The sequence below is a fragment of the Heterodontus francisci genome, chromosome 11 (genome assembly GCF_036365525.1).
Source record: "Heterodontus francisci isolate sHetFra1 chromosome 11, sHetFra1.hap1, whole genome shotgun sequence".
NCBI classification, from domain to species: Eukaryota; Metazoa; Chordata; class Chondrichthyes; order Heterodontiformes; family Heterodontidae; genus Heterodontus; species Heterodontus francisci.
In genome coordinates this window covers 42,404,238-42,428,107 of record NC_090381.1, presented here as the reverse complement: position 1 = coordinate 42,428,107, position 23,870 = coordinate 42,404,238, and the positions used below count along the sequence as shown (strand labels likewise).

The window sequence follows — 23,870 nt, the reverse complement described above, 5'->3', positions numbered from 1 at the left end:
CGGATTTGAACTGAAACCCCGGAGATGAGAAATTCTATAACCCATAAACTTTATCACCATGACAACTCGCGGCAACCGGAAACAAATTCGCCGGAAGTTTCGTCATTAATGGCGCGAAGTTTAAATACAGAAGCTGCTGATTGCTGATTAAATAATCAAACGTTGGACGTGCTGATGAATTAGCGGCTGATTGTAAAGTTCCAGCCCAGTGTAAATTGAACGGGACAGAAATGGAGAAGTAGGTGAGTGTGTGGACATTGGGAAGCAGCTCCTGGACAGGAGAGAATACAGTTTGAATTAATGTGAGTGAATTCGGCCTGACTATCATTACCATTCACTGACAGTTCAAACTGTACACAAAGGAGCTGACAGAGAGCAAATATTGGAAGGAGACAAATTCAGGAACACGTTCAGGTTCCCACATTAAAGTTTATCTTTTTACTAGGAGGCGGGTGGTATAGAAGAGCTCCAGAAAAATCTGATGACAATGTTCAGCAGGCATTAACTGTGTTGATTAGCACAGACATGTAATCTTTCATGTGAAGGGACGAAAATGAACCATTTTGTCCAGTTTTGCCTTGATAATGGTTCATATGCAAGCGGCTTATAAACAAGCTGCATTAAAAATAAATTCTACAGCTTAACATATTTCCACAGACCTGCAAGTTTATTTCCCTTCAAGTGCCCATCGAATGATCATCTCTGCTTTCACCACTTGGAATAAGTAGTTGCATCAGACAAAGTTGGAAGCCCAAATATTCCTGACATCTTGGTGGGCACAGTGGTTAGCACCGCAGCCTCACAGCTCCAGTGACCCAGGTTCAGTTCTGGGTACTGTCTGTGCGGAGTTTGTAACTTCTCCCTGTGACTGCATGGGTTTCCACTGGGTGCTCCAGTTTCCTCCCACAGCCAAAGACTTGCAGGTAAATTGGCCATTGTAAATTGCTCCTAGTGTAGGTAGGTGGAAGGAGAATGGTAAGAATATGGGATTGATGTAGGATTAGTATAAATGGGTGGTTGTTGGTCAGCACAGACTCGGTGGGCCGAAGGGCCTGTTTCAGTGCTGTATCTCTAAATAAAAAAAATAAATGCACAATGTGATATTGTAATGATTCATAAAGTCCAACAGGTGGGGCTGGATTTAATGGAAGGTGCTATATCCATGCAAGTCTCTTTCTTTCTTCATTCTCGGGTGGATGATTCTTGCAGGAGACCCACTGCCAAGCATTATACCTGCTGTCAGAATAATATTTTTTCCCCTTTTTAGGATCACCCAGCCTTCATGAAGAAAAGAAAGATGTGCACATGGTGCAGAAATATAAGATGAAATTATCAGATTCTTTGAATGTTAATATCTTCAAACTTGGCCAAGGTAATGCATGTTAATGGTGATAATCCAACCTTATGTTTCCAAAATAAGATATTGCTGAGTAATTCACACATGTTGAGGGAACATAGACCTGCGAATGAATGTCAACTCCCCGTCTAGGAAAATACCCACTTACCTGAGGCTGAGGAATGTAGGTGCTGATTGGACAGATCAAGGGTCAAAGAACATCTGCACCCCAACCCCATCCCCATGGGTCCATGGTATTACTGTTGGGGTTGAAACTGCTTAAATCACATAGCTTACCAGTGCAGGGAGAATTTCAGCCTCACTAACCAGTGAAACCTTCCTGCTCTCACCAAGCTCCCCTTGGTTTAGTTGTTAGATTACTGAGTCTGCCTCAGGGGATCAAGCTTATTCCTATCTCCTCTCTCTTGGTATTTTGTCATGAAGCAAACTCAACCTAAAAAAGACCTGGGTGGCCTACCTTTTCCCTCACCCTCACTAGTCATGAATCAATGATACATTTTATTAGTCTTAGACTAACTAAAATTGATGTGTAACATCTATGCTTGTGTTTTCCAGTGTTCCATTTGTTTTTAGTGTGTGGGGAAGCGTTGTTTGCCAGACCTGATACCATCACTAACGCCACTACAGGAGAACAAGTCCTGTTCCCTATACAGTACCAAGGCAGAGAAGATCAGTATGATGTAACATTTAGATTGCAATTTCCATTGGCCTTTAAGATTTTAACATGGAAGTCCAACAATCCAGAGAAGCTGCACATTGTGCACCCACTGTATCAACACAGAGTTAGAATCTACCAAGATTTTGTGGAGCTGAATGAAGTACATATTAATGACACTGGGGAATACAAAATAGACATTGACTACTATGGGACAGAACTGGAAAACCGTGATCAAAGTACTTTCAGGATGCAAGTATTTGGTAAGTGTTCAGTCCTGGAACTTCTGCTAACTTTGAGGATTGCAGAAGCATTGTAATATTACACAATCAGCTTTTTCATTGAAGCCTGAAAGAGATCACAATGTAAATTGTATTTGATTAGTTTTAAATTACTTCTGTAGTAAGTAAAGAACTGGATCAAAACCTTCACGTAATATCAGTAATGTAATATATACATTTCGCATCAACTTATCATTTTAAATGTATGCCCCTTTGAGTTACAAAGTTGTGGGTTCGAGTCCCACACCAGGACTTGAATACAAAAGTCAAGGCTGACATTCCAGCTCAATAGTGAGGAAATGCTGCACTGTCAGAGGGGTCGTCTGTCAGATGAGATGTTAAAACGAGGGCCTGTCTGCCCTCTCAGGTGGATGTAAAAGAACCCATGGCACTATTTCGAAGAAGAAAACAGGAGCTATCCTTCGTGTCCTGGCCATAATTTATCCCTTAATCAACACAAAAACAGATAATCATTATTATCACATTGCTGTTTGTGGGACTTTGCTGTGTGAAAATTAGTTGCTGTGTTTCCCACATTACATCAGTGACTATACTTCAAAAGTACTTTTAAAAAAAAAAAAAAATTCTTTCATGGGTGTGGGCATCGCTGGCAAAGCCAGCATTTGTTATCCATCCCTAACTGCCATTCACAATGAGTGCCTTGACTAGCCCATTTCAGAGGGCTGTTAAGAGTCAACCATATTGCTGCGGGCCTGGAGTCACATGTAGGCCAGACTGGGTAAGGATGGTAGATTTCCTTCCCTAAAGGACATTAGTGAAGCAGATGGGTTTTTACGATAATCAATGATAATTTCATGGCAGCATTCCTGAGACGAGCTTTCAATTCCAGATTTTTATTAATTAATTGAATTTACATTCCACCAACAACCATGGAATTTGAAACTGTGTCCCCATGGCATTAGCCTGGGCCTCTGGGTTACTAGTTCAGTGACATTACCATTACATCACCATCTTCCCCTATAATTCATTGCCTGTAAAGCGCTTTGGGACGTTCCGTGGTCATGAAAGGCGCTATATAAATGCACATCTTTCTTTCTTTTACTTAAAAGAAATAGTTTCACCATTAATGCCCCCTGAATCCACCGATCTAAAGGCAAATCTTGCAAGATTTCAGCTCACTCAAGCAAAACTAGCAAATGTTGACAAAGCCACCAAACAACCCTAAATAAATGCCTGAGATATGAAAACCATTGTGGGTACTTTTCCACCAACAGCTTTCTCACATTTATAGTTAGTTTAATATTTGCCAAGCGGAATGAGCTGCTGCTGAGTCAAAAAAAAGTAATCGTGAATAAAGAAGCCAGATAATCCTCGGTCACATAACCATTGAATATACAAAGTGAGCATGCTGAAACTATACTTTATCCGAGAGGAAGTGGCACCGAGGGTGGCATTATAGACTTAGTTGCTGAGTGTGATGCAAGTTCCTCATGGGAAGATTACTTTAGTATTTCATCTATCTCCTACTCAAACATAGACTAGGTAATTGTTGCATTGTTTTAAGTCAATTTTTTGAGACAAACTAGGTTATGCTTAACAGTTTGTACGTAAACTGAAGTCTTGACATTCAGAAACTTCTTGAACCCAACTATTGAGCTTTATACCAAATCCATTGCACATGGTTCTTTTACTGACAGTGCTGATATAGGATAAAGCATCAGAACAAGGCTAATTTTCCCTGTAGCAGAAGAATTCCTGGATCCAGACTGTAATTATAAATATTAGATATATAGTATCAATATGTTTTATTTAAGGAAAATGTTACAAATAGAGACAGGACACTTTGAGGGACTGCATCATAAATCATATTTAGCTACAAATTTTTGTTGTCTGAATATCTTCCATTTCTTTACCAAAACTACTGTTTGAACATTACCCAAGATGATATTTTACAATGTCATGTCTTAACATTTGGGTCCTTCCTCACTTATTGGAATTCCCTCTGGGATTCTGCCGATCGGCAGTGTGACCGAAACCATACCTGACAAATGGAAACATGTTAATTTTGTCATATGGAACGCTTACTGGACATTGAAAATAACTTGTTTAAAAAGGCAATCGAACAGTGACTGAAAACATGGCTGCACATTTGCATTCTGAGAGACAGTTGCACAGAGAGACAATGGGAGTGCTCCCTGATTCAATTAGCCAGCTGGGTTTTGTCAATAGTGATGATCAAAAGACAGAGAGTCATTATTTGTGTAAAGAGCCAGTATTTCGTAAGCTTTGAAGAATCAAACTTCGCAGGCGATGCTGTTTCAAACAACGAGCTAGTTACATGACTAACCTGCTGGCCAACCTGGGAATTGATTGAATTGTGCTCACAGTAAAGTTTGAGGCAGACTGCAATTTGAAGACCAAAGAGAAGCAAGGTCTCTCTCTCACACACAAAAGTTCCAGGGACCCACAGAAGCAACTTAAGCCTCAAGACTGAAAACCCCTATGATCTTCTGGTACCAGCGAAACAAGTTTGAAAGTGTGCACTGGGCCCCAGTGAGAACTGCAAGACTTAACTTCAATCAAAGACTTTACATACAACCCAAAACCAGCAACTGCATTCCATCTACTAATTCAAACCCCCCCCCCCCCCTCTTTAATTCTTTCTCTCCTCTGTATCTATTTGTGTGTGTGTGTGTTTATCGAGTATGCATGCTAGTGTGGTCGTGTCATGTATTTTTAGTAGTTTGAACTGAGTTAGAGTTTTAAGCTTAATAAACTTACACCTTTCTTGTTTAAACCTAAGAAAACCTGTCTAGTTGATTCCTTTACAATTGGAGAACAATGAGCAAGGACTCACTGAGAGGAATCTTAAAACACTGTTTTAAAAGTTAAACTCTGTTATGGCCGAACCAGGAAAAGGCCGAGAGGGGAGCCCTAGACTCCTTCCTCACCTGGTCGTAACAGCTGCCATAACTTTATCAGAATTTCAGTGAAATCCTCTGTTTACACATGTAAATAGAGTTTCTATCAAACAGCTGCCAAAGTTGCAACTGCTGAGTTGGAAAAGCCTCAAGAAAATTCCCAGTGCATGTGACAATCCTGACCGTATGCTACCAAGAAATCCACAGTCTCCGACATATGCATAAACTGGAAGTACTCTGAAGTACTAAAACAATGCATTAGTTAATATCAGGACCTCTATTATGTTGGAACTTCAGGCTTTAACATTAATCTGTTTAAAACACAAAACAAAAAGGAAAGACTTGCATTTTGTTTTATTATGTCTCAGAAATGTTTTGCAGGGCAACGTATAAAATGAATTTCCCTGAAGTGCAATGACTATGTTGTGTAGGTTAATTATCATTTATGTATTTCAGAAGCAATTTCCCAGCCTGTGATCGTGATTCTTGGTAACTGTGGGAGCACATCAAATATCACTTTGAGCTGCTCTGTCTCCAAAGGAACAAATGTCACAATTCGCTGGGAAAAAGTGTCCTTGTCTGGAGTTCTTGATCAGATATATGAAGGTATAGCGCTTGTGATAGACTGCATTACTGAAGAGGAGCAACATGTGTACAGATGCTTAGCAGAAAACCCAGTCAATAATGCAACCAGCAACCAAGTGACTATTGACTTCCATAAAGGCACCAATCCCAAAGGTGAGAAAATGGAAAAATTATCTATACTACAATGGTAACTCTTTATTTATAGTTTTCCTTCACAGGAATTCAGCTGAGAGTTTGCAATGACATTGTTCCAATGCATACATTCCTCTATATCCATGTTTAATACAGCTGCAAAATCTGCCAACTTTTGTAGGTGGAGGGTACAACAATAACTTGATTTATATAGCACTTTAAATGTAAAATACCCCAGTGTGTTCCGATTGTGTGCCTGACTTTAGGAAAGAGATCTAGGGACGGGGTGGGGGGTTGGTGAGGTGGGCGGTGCATGCAGTAGAGATTAACAAAGATGATGCCAGGGATGAGAGTTTTAAATCATGAAGAGAGAGCAGAGAATCTGGAGCTGTTTTCTTTAGAACAAAGAAGGCTTGAAGTTTTGACAGATACTTTCAAAAAAAAAAAATGATGTGTTTTAATAAATCAGGAATAACTAATTTCCACTCATCAGTAAGGGCATAAATTTATCATGAACAGAGTTAAGGGAGAGGTTAGGAGTTTTTTATATGCTGTGGGTTTTAAGTATATGGAATTCGTCACCAGAAACAGTGGTGGAAGCAGAATCCAGAATGGTTTTCCAAAGAGAGGCATTGGAAAAATAAACATTTGAAAGGGGGTGGGGGGGAAATAGACTCTTGAGCTGACGCAAGTGTGATGAGCTGGATGGCTCCTTCTGTTTCATAAACTTCTATAAATCTATTTTAGGTAAAAGAAACTGTTGGATGGTCTTGGTCCCTGTGGTGACAGCAGTTCTTGTTTCAACCATTGTGTCTCTGTGCAATTTGCACAAAACCAAAGAAACATGTCCAGTGGTCTATTACTTCATTGTGTGGTACTAACTGGAGAGAAGCTGGATGCTTGTATTGTAAGAATGTAAATTAAAGGAGTGATGAGAACATTTATCAGCTGATTAAAAGAAAACCTGGAGAGGTTATCATGTTGGAAATATTTTTCTTCCAGGAATGATCCAGTACTGAATTCTTAATTACACAGAACTCTAGATCACACTGTTGAATACTGACAAGTTTTTAAAAAGATAAACCTACATAGACCTAAGTTTTGAACTTAATAATTCTGGCTGAAATGACCTATTGGCAGTTTTTATTTTAGGCTGCGTTTGCTGACGATGCTACCACTAGGTGGCGGTGCAGTGGCACATGCGCATATGCATCATGTGCCGCTAAAATGACAGTCTGTGACTTCAGGCAGCTGCCAGGACTAAAGATGGCGCTCAAATAATCACACAAAGGCAACCTAACCTAAACACATGGCAGCACACAATGGCGAGCGAGCGTGCCGGGGAGGTGGGGGAGTGGAGTGGAGTGGGCCGAGGACGGGGGCGGGGGGGGGGAGCGGACCGGGACGGGGTGGGGAGAAGAGCGGCCGGAGAGAGCAGCGAGGGTGGGGGGGAGTGGTACAGGAAGCCATTCAAGTGGGGGGAGCAAAAAGGAATGTAGTGGTAGCAGAGAACAGTATGGTGAGGGGGATTGACACTGTTCTCCGCAGCAAAGAGCGCGAGTCCAGAAAGCTGTGTTGTCTGCCTGGTGCTATGGTTCATGACATCTACTCGGGGCTGGAGAGGAACTTACAGTGGGAGGGGGAGGATCCAGTCGTCGTGGTCCATGTAGGCACCAACAACATAGGCAGCACAAGGAAGGAGGTTCTGCATAGTCAGTATGAGGATCTAGGCACAGATCTTCAGTATTCCGTAATGATTAAGAAGCAAAACTTCAAAGGTAATAATCTCTGGATTATTACCTGAGTCACATGTAAATTGGCATAGGACCAATAAGATTAGAGGAATAAATGCATGGCTCAAAGACTGGTCTGGTAGAAGTGGGTTCTGGTTTGTGGGGCACAGGCACCAGTACTGGGGAAAGTGGTGGCTGTACCGTTGGGATGCTCTACACCTGAACCGTGCTGGGGCTGATGTTGTAACAAGCCGCATAACTAGGGAAGTAAACTAAATTGTGGGGGCAAGGGATCAAATTTGGGAAGATGTGGTAAATCAAAGAGTAGAGACAAGGAAAGAGAGAAAGGTATTAATATGGGGAAAGATAAACAGACCAGGATAAACAGGAGGGGCAAAGAGTACAATTCTAAGTAAATCAGCAGTCAAGGCTAGATTTTACAAAAATAATAAAAGGACAAAACTCAAGGCTCAGTAGCTGAATGTGCATAGCATTCGAAACATAACAGATAAACTGATACCGCAAATAGAAATAAATACGTACGATTTAAAAGCCATTACAGAAACATGTCTGCAGGATGACATAGGTTGGGACCTGAATATTGAAGGGTACATGCCATTTAGGAAGGACAGGAAGCTCGGAAAATGTGGAGGGGTGACTCTTAATTAATGGTATTCACACATTAGAGAGGGATGCCAAGTTCAGAAAACCATGATGTAGAAGCGGTTTGGGTGGAGATAAGAAATGATAAAGGCAAGAAGTCACTCGTGGGGGATTTTAATCTACGTATAGACTGGAAGAATCAGATGGGCAAAGATAGCCTAGTTGAGGAGTTCATAGAATGTTTTCAGGCTAGTTTCTTAGAACAGCACATTCTGGAGCCAACCAGAGAGCAGGCTATACTAGCCCTGGTATTGCACAATGAGATGGGATTAATTGATAACTTCATAGTGAAGGCACCCCTAGGTAGCAGCAACCAAAATATAATTGAATTTTACATTCAGTTTGAGGGAGAGAAGAATGGGTCCAAGACTAGTATTTTAAACTTAATTAAGAGCAATTATGAGGGCATGAAAGCAGAATTAGCTAAAATGAACTGGTAAATCAGATTTGGGAAAGCTCAACAGAGATGCAGTGGCAGACATTTAAGGGGATATTTCAGAATACACAGAATAGATGGATTCCAAGGGGAGGACTGACTACCCATGGTTAACTAAAAAAGTTAAAGATGGTCTGAAACTTAAAGAAAAAGCATATAATTATGCATTGATGGATGGCAGGTCAGAAGATTGGACAGAGTATAAAAAAACAGCAAAGAATGACTAAAAGATTCATAAAGAGGGAAAAATTAGAGTACAAGAGAAAGCTAGCTAGAAATAGAAAAACAGATTGTAAGAGGTTCGATAGATATTTTAAAAAGAGTTAACAAAGTGAGCGCTGGTCCTATAGAAAATGAGTCTGGGGAATTAATGAGGAAAAATAAGGAGATGTCAGATGAATTGAATAGGCATTTTGCATCAAAATAAAAGCAAAATACTGCAGATGCTGGCAATCTAAAATAAAAACAGAAAGTGTTGGAAATATTCAGTATCTGTGGAGAGAGACGCAGAGTTAACGTTTCAGGTCAGTGACCTTTCATCAGAACAGGGTATTTTGCATCGGTCTTCACTATAGAGGATACTAGTAACATCCCAGAAATAGCTGTATATCAGAAAAGGGAAGGGACGGAGGAACTCAAAAAAAATTACAATCACCACAGGGAAGTGGTACTGAACAAATTGTTGGAGCTGTGGGTGGACAAGTCCCCGGGTCCTGATGGACTTCATCCTAGGATCTTAAAAGAAGTGGCTAGTGAGATAGTTAATGTGTTGGCTTTGATCTTCCAAAATTCCCTAGATTCGGGGAAGGTTCTGTTAGATTGGAAATAAGCGAATGTAACTCCTTTATTCAAAAAGGGAGGGAGACAGAAAGCAGGAAACTACAGGCCAGTTAGCTTAACATCAGTCTTCGGGAAAATGTTAGAAGCTATTATTAAAGACGTTATAGCAGGGCTGTTAGAAAAATTCAAAGTAATTAGGCAGAGTCAACATGGTTTTGTGAAAGGAAATCATGTTTAACCACTTTATTGTAGTTCTTTGAGGAAGTTACATGTGCTGTGGATAAAGGGGAACCGGTAGACTTATTGTACTTAGATTTCCAGAAGGCATCTGATAAGGTGCCACACCAAAGGTTACTGCAGAAAATAAAAGCTCATGGTGTAGGGGGTAACATATTGGCATGGATAGAAGATTGGCTAGCTAACAGGAAACAGAGTTGGCATAAATGGGTGATTTTCTGGTTGACAAGATGCAATGAGTGGTGTGCCAGAGGGATCAGTGCTGGGGCCTCAACTTTTTACAATTTATATAAATGACTTGGATGAAGGGACCAAAGGTATGGTTGCTAAATTTTCTGATGACACAATGACAGGTAGGAAAATAAGTTGTGAAGAGAACATAAGGAGGCTACAAAGGGATATAGATAGGTTAAGTGAGTGGGTAAAGATCTGGCAAATGGAGTATAATGTGGGAAAATGTGATTTTGTCCATTTGGCAGGAAGAATGAAAAAGAAGCATATTCTCTAAATGGTGAGAGATTGCAGAGCTCTGAGATGCAGAGGGGTCTGGGTGTCTTAGTGCATGAATCGCAAAACGTTAGTATGCAGGTACAGCACGTAATTAGGAAAACTAATAAAATGTTATCATTTATTGCGTGGGGAATTGAATGCAAAAGTAGGGAGGTTATGAATTATAGAACGTTTAAGGCACAGAAAGAGGCCACATGGCCTCAGGGTCATGCTTGTGGACTGAGCAGAGGTGCTCCATAAAGCGGTCACCCAATCTGCGTTTGGTTTCCCCAATGTAGAGGTGGCCGCATTGAGAACAGTGAATACAATATACTAAATTGAAGAAAGTACAAGTAAATTGCTGCTTCACCTGGAAGGAGTGTTTGGGGCTTTGGAAGGTGAGGAGAGAGGAGGTAAAAGGGCAGGTATTGCACCTCCTGAAATTGCATGGGAAGGGGACAAGGTGTTGGGGGTAATGGAGGAGTGGAGTGGGATGGTGCAGAAGGAATGATCCCTTTGGAATGCTGACAGGGGAGAAAGGGGATGTTGATCCCTTGTCTGTGAAGACTGGTGGGGTGGAAAGTGAGGACTGAGAGAAATGCGGGAAATGGGTCGGACACTGTTGAGGGCCATGTCAACCATTGTGGTGGGGGGGAATCCTAGGTTGAGGAAAAAGGAAGACGCGTCAGAAGCACTGTTGTGGAAGGTCGCATCATCAGAACAGAAGCATTGGAGACAGAGAAATTGAAAGAATAGAAAGGAGTCCTTACATGGAACAGGATGTGACGAGGTGTAGTTAAGGTAGCCATGGGAGTCGGTGGGCTTCTAATGAATGTTGGTGGACAGCCTATCTCCAGAGATAGAGACAGAGAAGTCAAGGAAGGGAAGGGAAGTGTCGGATTGTGTCGGAAGTGAGTATTACTGTAAAATCAATAATACAAACAATACCCACAGACTCTTGTCTAGTCTGTGTCTTTAATCTCACCAAATTCCTACTGATCGATGATCAGTCATTCAGGAGGGATCTTCGTCCAATAGTTGCCCAGGCTTTCTTGACTGCAGTGCCAGATAAAGGAAAGGGGATCACCTTGTATACAGGATTGACCCTCACTCTTCCCCCATTCACAATGTCACTGGGGTCAGTGATAAGGTTTTTCACTGCATGATCAATCACTGTACATGATCAATATCTTTTCCTTCACCCCCTATCCCACTGTCTGTACAACCCCACACACGCCATTTGCTGAGGATTCAGATACGAATAGAATAAGTAATGACACTAGCCAAGGTATAAGATTACAAAATTCTCAAACTAACTCTATTGAACTATGCTTCAAAAGCATAAGGATATGAATAGCACACTGATAGTTGATGAACAAGCAAATAACATCATGCAGGACCTATCAATGGAAAACAGAACTCACAAACTGACCTCTTTCAATTCAGTTGAGCCCTCATTTTATAAATACCCCATAGAAGCTGAATCTCTCCAATCCACAGGACAACTGGCTGTCTTAAAACTATGAGATCAAATGTCTACACATTCAGTCGTCTCTGATATCCACAAAGCTGAATCTTCCACACAGTCCCAAGCCTTGTCCTTCAATCTCTTTAACTCAACCACAGAAAACTGGCATTTCCCCCTCCAGCTCTCCACTTTATCTCAACCAGGAGACTAAAGGGTTACACGTTCCCTGAACAACACTCTCAATCTTTTCTCTTACACAGCCCAGCTGGTCCCCGCTAGTCTCCGTTCACACCTGGAGCACGGATCAGATGCCATGGGGAAAAGATGTAACTTCTGACACGTTGACCAATGGTCCGGATGTACAGCGATGAGCAAAGGAACGTGCGCCTTTGTTATACCCCTCTGTACATGTGTTCAGTACCTGTGACGATCAGGGATTGGTTACTCCCTGCATGGTCAGCTTTGTGAGTGGTCAGCGATGATGTTACCTCTCATGGACAAAGTTCTTAGCCGATGCTGATAATAAGGACAAGGTAGATGGCCTCTGTTGCCAACCATACTGTGAATGTCCATCCCTCTCTCAATCACCCAGGTGTCTTCCTTCACACTGTTTCAAGGTACCTCACTCCCTGGCTGTAATGGTGACCATGGAATCGGAAGAAGTTACAAGATTCCCTTGATGAGGTTCATCCTGCCAGTGTTTTAATAATCATAGGTATTTGTACTATTGGAATGATTGCGATAACAAAAGAACAGAACCCATACCTGATTTCTTATAATTACAAGCTTTTGGTCATTTACTGTCCATATCTTGTCTTAGGAATGCAGCACACAGTAAATTGTCTAGGTCCTCCTCACTATTTTCCACTCCCTTAACCCTTGTGTTCTACAAAGATCAAGTTAGCAAATTCAACGGTGGTCAATTCGACTTAATATATCATGCCTTATGTACATTCTCATAGCATAGCAGGCATAACTGTAGTTATGGTATGCAGCTAAAAATTGATCAGTTACGTTGTCATTTCAATCCATATTTACAGATTTCAGAACAGTTCGCAAGGATTGTAGGATAGCAAACATAACTCTGCTATTTAAGAAAGGAGGGAGAGAGAAAATGGGGAACTATAGGCCAGTTAGCCTAACATCAATAGTAGGAAAATTGCTACAATCTGTTATTAGAGGCATGGTAACAGAACACTTAGAAAATCATAATATGATTAAGCATGGATTTATGAAAGGGAAATCGTGTTTGACAAATCTGTTATGAGTTTTTTGGTGCCGTATCCTTTAATACCTTTGGTTATCAGAAATCTATCAATCTCAGATGTAAAATTAACAATTGATCTAGTTGTCTGTGGAAGAGTTCCAAATTTCTACTATCTTTAGTATATTAATGTTTCCTAATTGCACTGGACTCCCCATCCAGCAGAAGAGGATTCTCTATCGACATTATCTATTCTCTTTAATATCTTAAACTTCAATCAAATCACCCTTAACCTTCTAAATTCCATGGAATACAACCCTAGTTTGTGCAATATTGCATCATAATTTAACTTTTGGAGTCCAGGTATTATTCCAGTAAACTTGTGCTGCACTCCCTCCGAAAATGTGTTGTCCTGAATTGTTCACAATACTCAAGGTGTGGTCTAATCAGGGCTTTGCATAACTGAAGCCGGACTTCTACATTCCAGCCCTCTAGATATAAAGGCCGGCATTCTATTAGCCTGTTTGATTTATTTTCTGTACTTGTCCATGACATTTTAATGAACGATGCACCTTGGACCTCCACTGTTTCTAGCTTTTCAGGTTTTGGAAAGTACTTTTCTGTCCTTTTTGGGTCCAAAGTGGATGACCTTGCATTTGCCTACATTGAAATCCATTTGCAACAATTTTTCCACATTTTACTTAATCTATTAATATCCCTTTGTAATTTTATGCTTTCATCTGCACTGCTTACAATCCCACCTATCTTCGTGTCATCTGCAAATTTGGATATGGGGCTTTCTATCCCATCATCTAAGCTTATGGCCCCAACATAGATCCTTGCGGGACAGCACTAGTCACTTCTTGCCAATTAGAGTACCTTCCCATTATCCCTACTCTATGTCCCCTGCACTCAACTAATATCCTCCCAAATCAATAATTTGCTTTCAATTCCATAGGCTTCAACTTTAGTTTACAGTCCCTTATGAGGAACTTTATCAAGTGCCTCCTGGAAGTCCATATAAATAATAGATACTCTCCTGTCCACTACTTAAGTCACCTTTTCAAAAAATGTAATCAGATTTGTCAGGCATGACCTAGCTCTTCGAAATCCATGCTAGCTCTCTGTCAGCTGAAAATTTTCAAGGTTTTCAGTCACCCTATCCTTAATTATTGATTCCGAGGTTTCCCCCCTCGCCTTTCTCGAGTAGCAGAGTGACATATGCAATATTCCAACCTAAAGGTATAGTTCCTGGATTGAGAGATCTTTGGAAGATTTTAGTTCGGGCATCTGCAATATACTTGCCTTCTTCCTTTAAAGCCTTGGTGGGGTCTTGGTCCTGGGGATTTGTGACTCTTCGGTGCCATTATTTTCTTCAATACTGTTAGTTTGCTTATATTAATTTTGTAGAGTCCTAGCTTCTGATTCAATATTACTTTACTTGGGATTTCCAGCATGCTATGCTCTTCCTCTACTATAAATACTAATGTAATATATTTATTCAACATATCTGCCATTTCCTTATTTTCATTGACTATATTACCATGATCACTTTTCAAGGAGCCCCACATTGCTCCTGACAACCCTATTTTTCCTGACATAATTGTAAAATGTTTTTGCATTGATTTTGATATCCCTTGCAAGTTTCTTTCTTTCATAGTCCATTTTGTAGTTCTTTCTATCTATTTTGGCACCCTTTGCTGCTGTTTGTATCTTTCCCATTCGCCAAAATCTGTGCTATGCTTTTGTATTTTTGTATGCATTTGTTGACACAACCACCAATCAACTCTGAATAACAACTTATGACATGTGAAAACAAATAGTGATTGCTTTTCCACCAGTAGCATGGTCACATTTGCAGTGGGTTGATAGTCCTATAAACATAATGGGAGAGAAATTTGCTTCAAGCAAATTTGCTACATAGACCAACGTCAATTCCCCAGAGGCCACTACCTGTGTGACCCAAGCGGGTTTCCTTGTTGATATCATTGAAGAAACCTGCATGGGCCATGCAGGTAGCATCTCACAGCACTGCCTGCCCCGGGGAATCGATGTAGTCTGCCTAGCACTACTTGAAACCTTTTACTGTACAATTAAATTTCTCCTCCATCACATTTCCACTGAGCCAAAACCTGTAACCATGGATAATCAACCAACAGAACCCTCAGTTACATACCATTGGGTTTACAATGTGAACATGCTGAAAGCATACCGCGTCCAAGAAGAATGGCACTGAGGGTCGCATTTTAGACTTACTGGCTGAAAGAAAAGCAAGTTCCTCATGGGAAATATTACTTCTGTGTTTCTGCGATCCCTACCCAAACATAGACTAGGTAACTGCACCATTTTCAGGCACATAACATCTCATTAGTTAAGATCAAGACATCTATTATATTGGAACTTCAGGCTTTAACATTAATTTCTTTAAAACACAAAACAAAAAGGAAAGACTTGCATTTGTGTTCTGGTTTATTATGTCTCTTGGAAATATCCCACAAGGGATTATATAAAATGAATTACTCGAAAGAGCAATGACTGTGTTGTGTAGGTTAATTAGCATATTTGAATTTTAAAACCTGATTCTCCAGCTTTGACAGTGATCCTTGGTAACTGTGTGAGCGCACCAAATATCACTTTGAGCTGGTCTTTCTCAACAAATGTCATAATTCACTGGGAAAAGGTGTCATTGTCTGGAGTACTTAATGAGTCTTATGATGGGGCATTGCTTGTGATAGACTCTGTTACTAAAGAAGAGCAACATGTGTGCAGATGTATAGTAGAAAATCCAGTCAGTAATGCAACCAGCCACCAAATGACTATCAATCTATATAACAGGACCAATCCCAAAGGTAAGGAATTGGAAAAATTATCTATATTACAACATCAACTCTTTACTCATAGTTTTCCTTCACAATAATTCAAAATGTGGAATGATGATCTGATGCGTACATTTCTCTAAATCCATGGCTAATCCAGATGCAAAATCTACCAACTTCTGTCAGTTCATCTTATTGAGAGATGGAGTGGCCAACTGCTGTGGGATAATGGAGGAAAATCCAGCCTAGTTAGCATCTGATTCACAAATTCTCCAATTCTCATTGATCAGTTAGTGTTAAGATTTATACTGATTGTGTGTACATCTGCACATATGACCATGTACCTTGTGTCAGCTGTAGCTCAGTTAGTAGCACTCTCACCCCTGAGTCACAAGCTTCAGGGTTCAAGCCTCACTGGCTTTTCAGCATAAAAATCAAGGCTGATGCTCCAGTGCAGTGCTGCAGGAGTGCTGTACTGTCGAAGGTGCTGTCTTTCTGATGAGACATTAAACCAAGGCCCCAACTTCTTGATCAGGTGAATGTAGGACAAAGAGGGTGATCTATGCTTAGAGGTGCAAGGCTAGGATACTTCATGAGTGCTTTGTATTGGTGGTTACTAAAGGAGAAAATATCAGTAGAAATGGAGTTGGCAGAGGTAATGGATAAAGTGGAAATTGAGGTGAGGGGTACTGGAAAGGCTGGCTAAGCTCAGTGGATAAGTTGCCTGATTTGCATCCAAGGTTGCCAAAGGAAATGGGGGTAGAGAAAGTGGAAGGGCTTACCATAATCTTCCAGTCTTTCCTAGAAATGGGGGAGGTGCCAGTGGATTGGAAAGTGCCAAATGTAACACCCTTATTCAAGAAAGGGTGTAAGGAGAGACATAGTAACTACAGGCTGGTCAGTTGACATCGGTGGTTGGTACGGTTTTAGAAACAATTAGGGACAAAATTATCAGACACTTGGAGAGGTTTGAACAAATAAAAGATAGCCAGCACAGATTTGTGAAAGGCAGATCATGCTTGACTGATCTAATTGAATTTTTTGATGAAGTAACTGAGAAGATTGATGAAGGGAATGCAATGAAAGCTGTCTATTTAGATTTTAAGGAAGCATTTGACAAAGTTCCACATAAAAGGCTGGTTAACAAAATTGAGGCTAATTAAATAGGAGAGTCAGTGTCAGCTTGGATAAAACAATTGGCTTAAGGACAACAAAAAATAGTGAGTCATGATAAATGGTTATTTTTCAGACTGGAGGATGGTAGACAGTAGTGTTCCTCAAAGGTCAGTGCTGGGACCACTATATTATTTCATATATATAAAATGTCATAATTTGCAGATGATACCAAACTTGGAGTAGCAAACAGTGAGGATGATACAAATTGACTGGACATAGATCAGCTAGCAAAATGAGAAGACAAGTGGCAGATGGCATTTTGGCAAAAGGGATGGGGATAGGTCATGTAAACTTAATGACACAGTTCTAAAGAGTGTGCAGGAACAAAGGGACCTGGGAGTTCATGTGCATAGATCTTTGGTGGTAGGAGATATTAAGAGAGTAATTAGCAAAGCATATGGGATCTTGGACTTCATAGATAGAGGTATTGAGTACAAAAGCAGAGAAGTTATGCTGAACCTTAAAAAGCTCTGGTTAGGCCCCAACTGGAGTATTGTGCCCAGTTCTGGTCACCACTCTTTAGGAAGGATGTGAGGGTCAGTGAGAGGGTGCAGAGGAAATTTACCAGGGAATGAAGATTTTGGCTAGAAGGTTAGGTTGCAGAAGCTGGGGTTGTTCTTCTTGGAGCAAAGGAGATTGAGGGGAGATTTGATAGAGGTGTACAGATTATGACAGTTTTGGAAGGGTAGACAAAAAAAAACTGTTCCTGTTAGCTGATAGTACAAGGACTAGTAGACACCGATTTAAGGTTTTGGGCAAAAGATGCAGGGGGGGAAGTGAGGAAGAACATTTTTATGCAGCGAATGGTAATGTCCAGGAACTTTCTGCCTATGAGGGTGGTGAAGGCAGAGACAATCTATGATTTCAAAAGGAAATTGGATGGACAGTTGAAGCAAATAAACTTGCAGGGCTATGGGGAATCGAGTGGGGGAATGGGACTGACTGGATTGCTCTACAGAGAGCTGGCATGGACTAGATGGGCTGAATGGCCTCCTCCTGTGCCATAAGTGACTCTATGATTCTAGGTATTAATAGTAAATCTGAGATTAATAGATTTTTGTTAACCAAAGGTATCAAGTGATATGGGACAAAGGTGGGTATACAGAGTTAGATCACAGATAAGCCATGCTCTCATTTAATGTCGGAACAGATTTGGAGAATTTGTAAATTAGGCAATAGTGGCTGGAGTATCTACCCAGTTTTGGATGGGATAGCAGGGAAAGGAGGTGAACAGGTAGAAGGGCCTAATGTATCCTCCCTGCCTCAAATTTAATTTCCCTCCTTGAACTGTAGGCAGCTACCAGTGGAGGAGTAGCACCACAGTTCCTATCCCACCTTCCTCCCAACTGAACTTCTTACACAGCTGTCTGGGATTGTTGGAAACTTGGCAATAATCCCTGGGGTAGTGGCAAGAAGACCATTTAGTCCCTGGATAGAGAAATAGGGTCTAATGGTAGCTTTTCTCTCCCTAGTTCATCCCAGTCTCTTACCTCAATCTTGGCTGAGGCCTTCACTAAAAGATTGGACTTTTTCCCCTTTTAAATGTTGCCAGCCTCTTCTAGTGTTGCAGGGCAGGTTTTGCTGAGCACAGACAAAATGTCCCCCTGCTGGTGGGGACCCCATCATTGAACTACTTTTCCTGCCACCAACTCCCCCCCCCGCACCCCCCTCCACTCAGATTTTTCCACTCCAACTGGAAGGAACTTTGAAATCATTTCCCATTCCACACTAACTCGGGTTGTTTCACCTAACTGCTCTCCTTTCCTCCTCTCTGCAACCCCGCCTTTCCCCCCCCCCCCCCCCCCAATAACTCCCCCACCAGTCCCCTCCCATTTCTACTTTGTTCCAGTTATTCCCCTTCTCTCTCTAGCCCTGTTTGACCCGAAGACAGCTGTTCTGGATTTACCATAAGTAATGCCATGAGAGACTGTCGGTTGGTTTGGAAAAGGCAAGTTGTGTCTGAGAAATTTCAGTGGAATTAACAGTGTGTTTTGATAATAGAAATACAATGAATGTGGAGATTATGAATTTTCAAAAGACATTTGATAAGGTGCCATGCAGAAAGCATATTGATAAAATAAAGGCAAATGGTATTAAAAGGTGGCAACTTGGATGCCAAGTTATTTCAAATGGACGGTCATGATTAATGTTTTTCAGACAGGAAGGTCAGTGGGTTTGAATATAGGAAGCACAATGCCAAAATTTGCAGATAACACCAAAATAAGGAATGTGGTTACCTTTTAAAAGTGGCGGACAAGTTCATAAAGCCGTAATTTAAAAAGAGCAAATGGGAATATGGAATTCTAGGTTTTATAAATATGTGTATTAAGGACAAAAGCAAAGAATGCTTAAACCTACACAAATCATTGGTTAGGTCAAATTTACAGTAATGTGCCCAATTTATGCACCTTGATGTAGAAAGGATGTTGAGGACATGAGAGGGTGCAGTAAGATGATACCAGGGATGTGAACATGTAACTAGGAAGAGACAATAGAATTTGGACCTGTTTTCTTTAGAAGAAAGCAAGCTGGAAGATAATGTGACAGAAAATTTCAAAATTATGACCAGTTTTAATGTTAAATCAGGAATAACTATTTCTAATCTTCAGTAAAGACATAAACTTATCACACACTGAAGGGAGAGGTTAGGAGAACTTTTATATGCAATGTGTTTTCAGGATATGGAATGCCTCAACAGAAATAGTGGTGCAAGCAGAATCTGGAATGCTTTTCAAAAGAGAAGCGGATGAATGTTGGAAAAATAAACATTTAAAAGGATATGAGGAAAGGGCAGGGGAATGGACTAAGTGGGTAGTTCCCTCAGAGCTGACATAAGCATGATGAGATGAATGGTCGTCTCCTGTTTTGTAAAATTCTATAAATCTATTTTAGGTAAAAGAAACCGTTTGATGGTCCTGGTCCCTGTGGTGATGGGAGTTCTTGTTTCAGCCATTGTGTCCCTCTGGAATACTCTCCAGGGTAGAAGCGGTAAGTGCTACAGTTTAAATTAGCATAAACCACAGAAAATTGCAAAGACACTGTCCAGTGGTCTTTTATTTCCTGTACAGAATCTTAGCTCTTTTCACATTGAGTGTGGGCAGGTGCTGTATGTTGATTTGGGTTACTGACTGCCTTCACATATATTGGACAGCTGTTAATGGTTAAACGTGGAAATCCAAAAATTGCTGTCAAAGTTGTTTCTCTGCCATTAGCTTCAGGAAAATGACATCTTGCTGTCCTGCTGAAGTTGCTGTTTTTGCACAGTAGATATGAACTAAACTAGCCACAGGAAGTTCAAATCCTGTCCATTTCAGTCTAAGTATCCTTTTAGTGATGCAATAAATATTAACTACTTCCAAATGAGTTTGCTGGCACTGAATTAATTATTACAAGTGTGAAATTCTCATTCCTTCAGGTTTTAATTATTGGAGATATAAAACATTTAAAATAAAAATTGGATTTGTCTTTTTCTCACTGTCTCTTAATCCAATCTATCTTTTCCTCTTTTTATTTTCCTTTCTGTAGCTGATTTTGCATTGAATTCAACCACTCTAATTTACAATTCTTTTTCAGTCCTTGTGAAATTAACAGTGCAATCATTGTCTGATCGATTTAAGGTTGCTTGCTTTGTTTTCCTGACTGTGATGTTATCACCTCACACTTTCAGCAACTTGCCATTCAAAAACTTGAAAAAGACGAAACATGCAAGGCAAGTCTAACTAATGGCAGATCCCAGTAGATTCACTCCTGCAGCAAATTATGGTGCAATTAAATCAACGCTACTACAACCTTGGGAAGTGTGATTTTGCAACAGTTGTATAATTTTGTAGTGGTTTATCAACATGTGAAAGAATTTTGCATATAAAAAAAACCTTTCTTTTAGATACGACAGTGAATGATCATCCCGCAACTAAGTGTGATTTGTTGATCATCTCCTTCAATTTACTCAGTGGAATTTATTATGCTTTCCATGGGAAGAGTTTGATGAGCAGTTTGCAGCCTGTTGTGTTGGCAGCTTTATCTGTATTATCGCAACATAAATGTTCAAGAATTTCAGATGAAATGTTGCTAATTCAGTTCAATATACCTAGTTTTAAATTATAATAAGTGTGAAAAGGTAACAAAAGTATTGCCACCAGGTGTTGTGTTTGATACAACATTGCTATTTATTACACACAATTCCATAGAAATTACAACACTAACAGGCTATTTTCCAAATTGGTCTATGCCAGTGTTTAATGCTGCACGCAAGCCTCCACCCACTCTACTTCATCTCACCTATTAGCATGTTTCTATTCCTTTATCCCTCATGTACTTACCTAGTTTCCTCCTAAATGCAACTATGCTATTTGCCTCAACCACTGCACATGATAGCAGGTTCCACATTCTCATTGCTCTGCGTAGTTAAATTAAATACGCCAAATTACCTTCTTAAAAAGCTGGCTTGTATTTTTCCTCATTTTACACTTGTAACTTAAAACCAGGTATATTCTTACAAATTTAGGTCTGCCATAGGTACCTTCTTGGGTTCAGTCACATCTATTGTTTCTATAAGCAAACTATTGAGTCATTCACATTTTGCATTTTCTTTCAGAAAGCCTCAATTCATAACAGGAAATATCTACTGGGATAAAAAGAACGATGGTATGTCCAAACACAAGCAGCATAAATCTATTTATTATTTCTGAACTCTCTAAAACTTACCTTGATCATCATTGTATCAGTTTATTTTGTTTGTCTTTTCAGATTTGTAATTTTTTAAATATTGTTTGGTTACTTTTTAACCATTGAGGTGACCACATGGAATTTCTCATGTAAGACAGATGATACTGTTTTATAATAGAGTCTAATCCACAATATATTAATCTGCTAAAATGCCTCCGTTATGTACAGATGGCAAGAATCAAGGAGAGGCACAAGGAAGGAACGCCGAACGTGGCTGCTACTGCGAAAGAGACCAGCAATTGTCCCCCCACCAAGTGCCACAGCAAGGAAAACATATCAAAGAAGGACAAAGAGAAGAAGGAAGAGGGTGCTGCAGCTTTCTTGCCTGGAGTGAAAGATGTATGCTTATAATCTATTGGTTCACAACCTGAAACTATTGTCAGGCAAGCTCACCACCTGCCAAGAATGAGGAAAATTAATTTTGCCACACAAACATTGATTTTAAACTATTGCTGGTGAAGCAAGAACTTGCTTTAAAATCAATTGGAGAGTTTGGCTGGAGAAAGACATTAGCATATCAACAGACAAGTACTTCAAAGGACAAAGATATTCCCTGCTCCAATTTAAACAACAATGGACTTTTGATTACTAGACATTGAAGGTGGAAAGGCTAGCATTCCATAAAAGCAAAATACTGCGGATTCTGGAAATCTGAAATAAAAACAAGAACTGCTGGAAATACTCAGCAGCTCTGGCAGCATCTGTGGAGGGAGAAGCAGAGTTAAAATTTCAGGTCTAGTTCCGAAGAAGGGTCACTGACCCGAAATGTTAACTCTGCTTCTCTCTCCACAGATGCTGCCAGACCTGCTGAGTATTTCCAGCATTTCTTCTTTTTATTATAGCATTCCAGGTTAACTGCTAAGATGGCCGAATACGCAAACGGACATGGTCGGACCAGTTTGGTCACATGATTGGCTGACTTGGAGTTTTTTTGAATTTGAACTTCCAACAGGATTTTGAACTAGGCAGGCTGTTAGCTCCTGGAATGAGAACACCTCTCTCCTGTCTGCTGTCATCTAACTCTCACCAGCTGCAGAAACCATTGAAGACATATGAACACCAAGAGAGAAGTCTCCGACAGTGAACAAGGTTTAAGAAGAATACAGGTCCCAATGAAAAGTAAGAGTTGTCTACAATCAAGGACTCTACAGCAAGCTGGAAACAGAGACAGTAACAAGAAACCCCCTGCCTCAAACCTCTCCATTTTATTTTTCTTCAGCTTTTTTCTGTCCCTATTTGCATATGTGTATTGCGTGTGCATGCTAGCGTGGGCGTGTCGTATATCCATGGGAATTAACCATATTAGAGTTCAAATTTAAGTTTAATAAATTTCACTTTCCTTCTTCACACCAAGCTTTCTTTAGGTTTAATCATTTCTTTGCCTTTTAATTGGAAAGCTGTGAACAAGGATGCACAAAGGGGGAGCTCAAAACACATGGGCTGAATTTTATTTTGAACTCGGCGGCACGCCCGCATTTGCCGGCCGCCACCGAGCCCCTGCGATATTAATCACGGGGGCTCATTTTCCATAGAGGCCGCATGCCGCCCCACCCATATCACGTGGGGAGAGGAGGGACATTCAGCGCAGCCAGAGAGTATTTGACAGCTGTGCAGCAGGTGCTGGGGCCCTAGTTTATGTGCCCCAGCACCTGCTTCCTGACAGATGTCAACAGCTACTTAGCTGACTGCTGAAGAGTGGGGCTGCTGTCAATCTGGCAGCAAAGCAGATAGTCCTGCAGAAATCCAGCAAGTCAGGCAGCATCTGTGGAGAGAGAAGCAAAGTTAACTTGTCCCAAGTTCACAGACCTGAAAGTTAACTCTGCTTCTCTCTCCACAGATGCTGCCCGACCTGCTGAGTTTCCCCAACACTTTCTGCTTTGCTGCCACATACTCACCCTGCTGTGTCCCAGTGTCCTGTGAAGTTGCGATCCTCTTCTTCCACTCGAGTGGAACATTCCTTCTTGTAGGCGTGCTGCACCTGGGTGAATAATCTTAATTTTGCACATTCCATGACGTGAGACTTAAATACACCATAAAAGGCAAATACACAACAGAAATAAACCATAACTTATTTATTTTTATTTATTTATTTAGAGATACAGCACTGAAACAGGCCCTTCAGCCACTGAGTCTGTGCTGACCAACATTAATCCTATATTCCCTACCCAATCCCCACCATTCTCCTACCACCTACCTACACTAGGGGCCATTTACAATAGCCAATTTACCTATCAACCTGCAAATCTTTGGT

General features: G+C 40.6%; 1 protein-coding gene across 3 annotated transcripts; it reads left to right on the top strand.

The window, feature by feature from the left end:
* The first annotated feature begins 105 nt into the window (after window positions 1-105).
* On the top strand, window positions 106-23,202 carry LOC137374850 (SLAM family member 5-like). 3 transcript variants are annotated; one of them, XM_068041403.1, is made up of 7 exons: window positions 106-238; window positions 1,268-1,372; window positions 1,913-2,275; window positions 5,632-5,913; window positions 19,787-19,882; window positions 21,489-21,538; window positions 21,788-23,202. In XM_068041403.1, the coding sequence occupies exons 2-6, from the start codon at window positions 1,306-1,308 to the stop codon at window positions 21,503-21,505; spliced, it is 825 nt and encodes a 274-aa protein (XP_067897504.1). In that variant the 5' UTR covers window positions 106-238; window positions 1,268-1,305; the 3' UTR covers window positions 21,506-21,538; window positions 21,788-23,202. The 3 variants fall into 3 exon arrangements, with proteins under 3 accessions (XP_067897504.1, XP_067897502.1, XP_067897503.1); XM_068041401.1 differs by having other exon boundaries at window positions 106-242; XM_068041402.1 differs by having other exon boundaries at window positions 106-302.
* The last annotated feature ends 668 nt before the right edge of the window (window positions 23,203-23,870 follow it).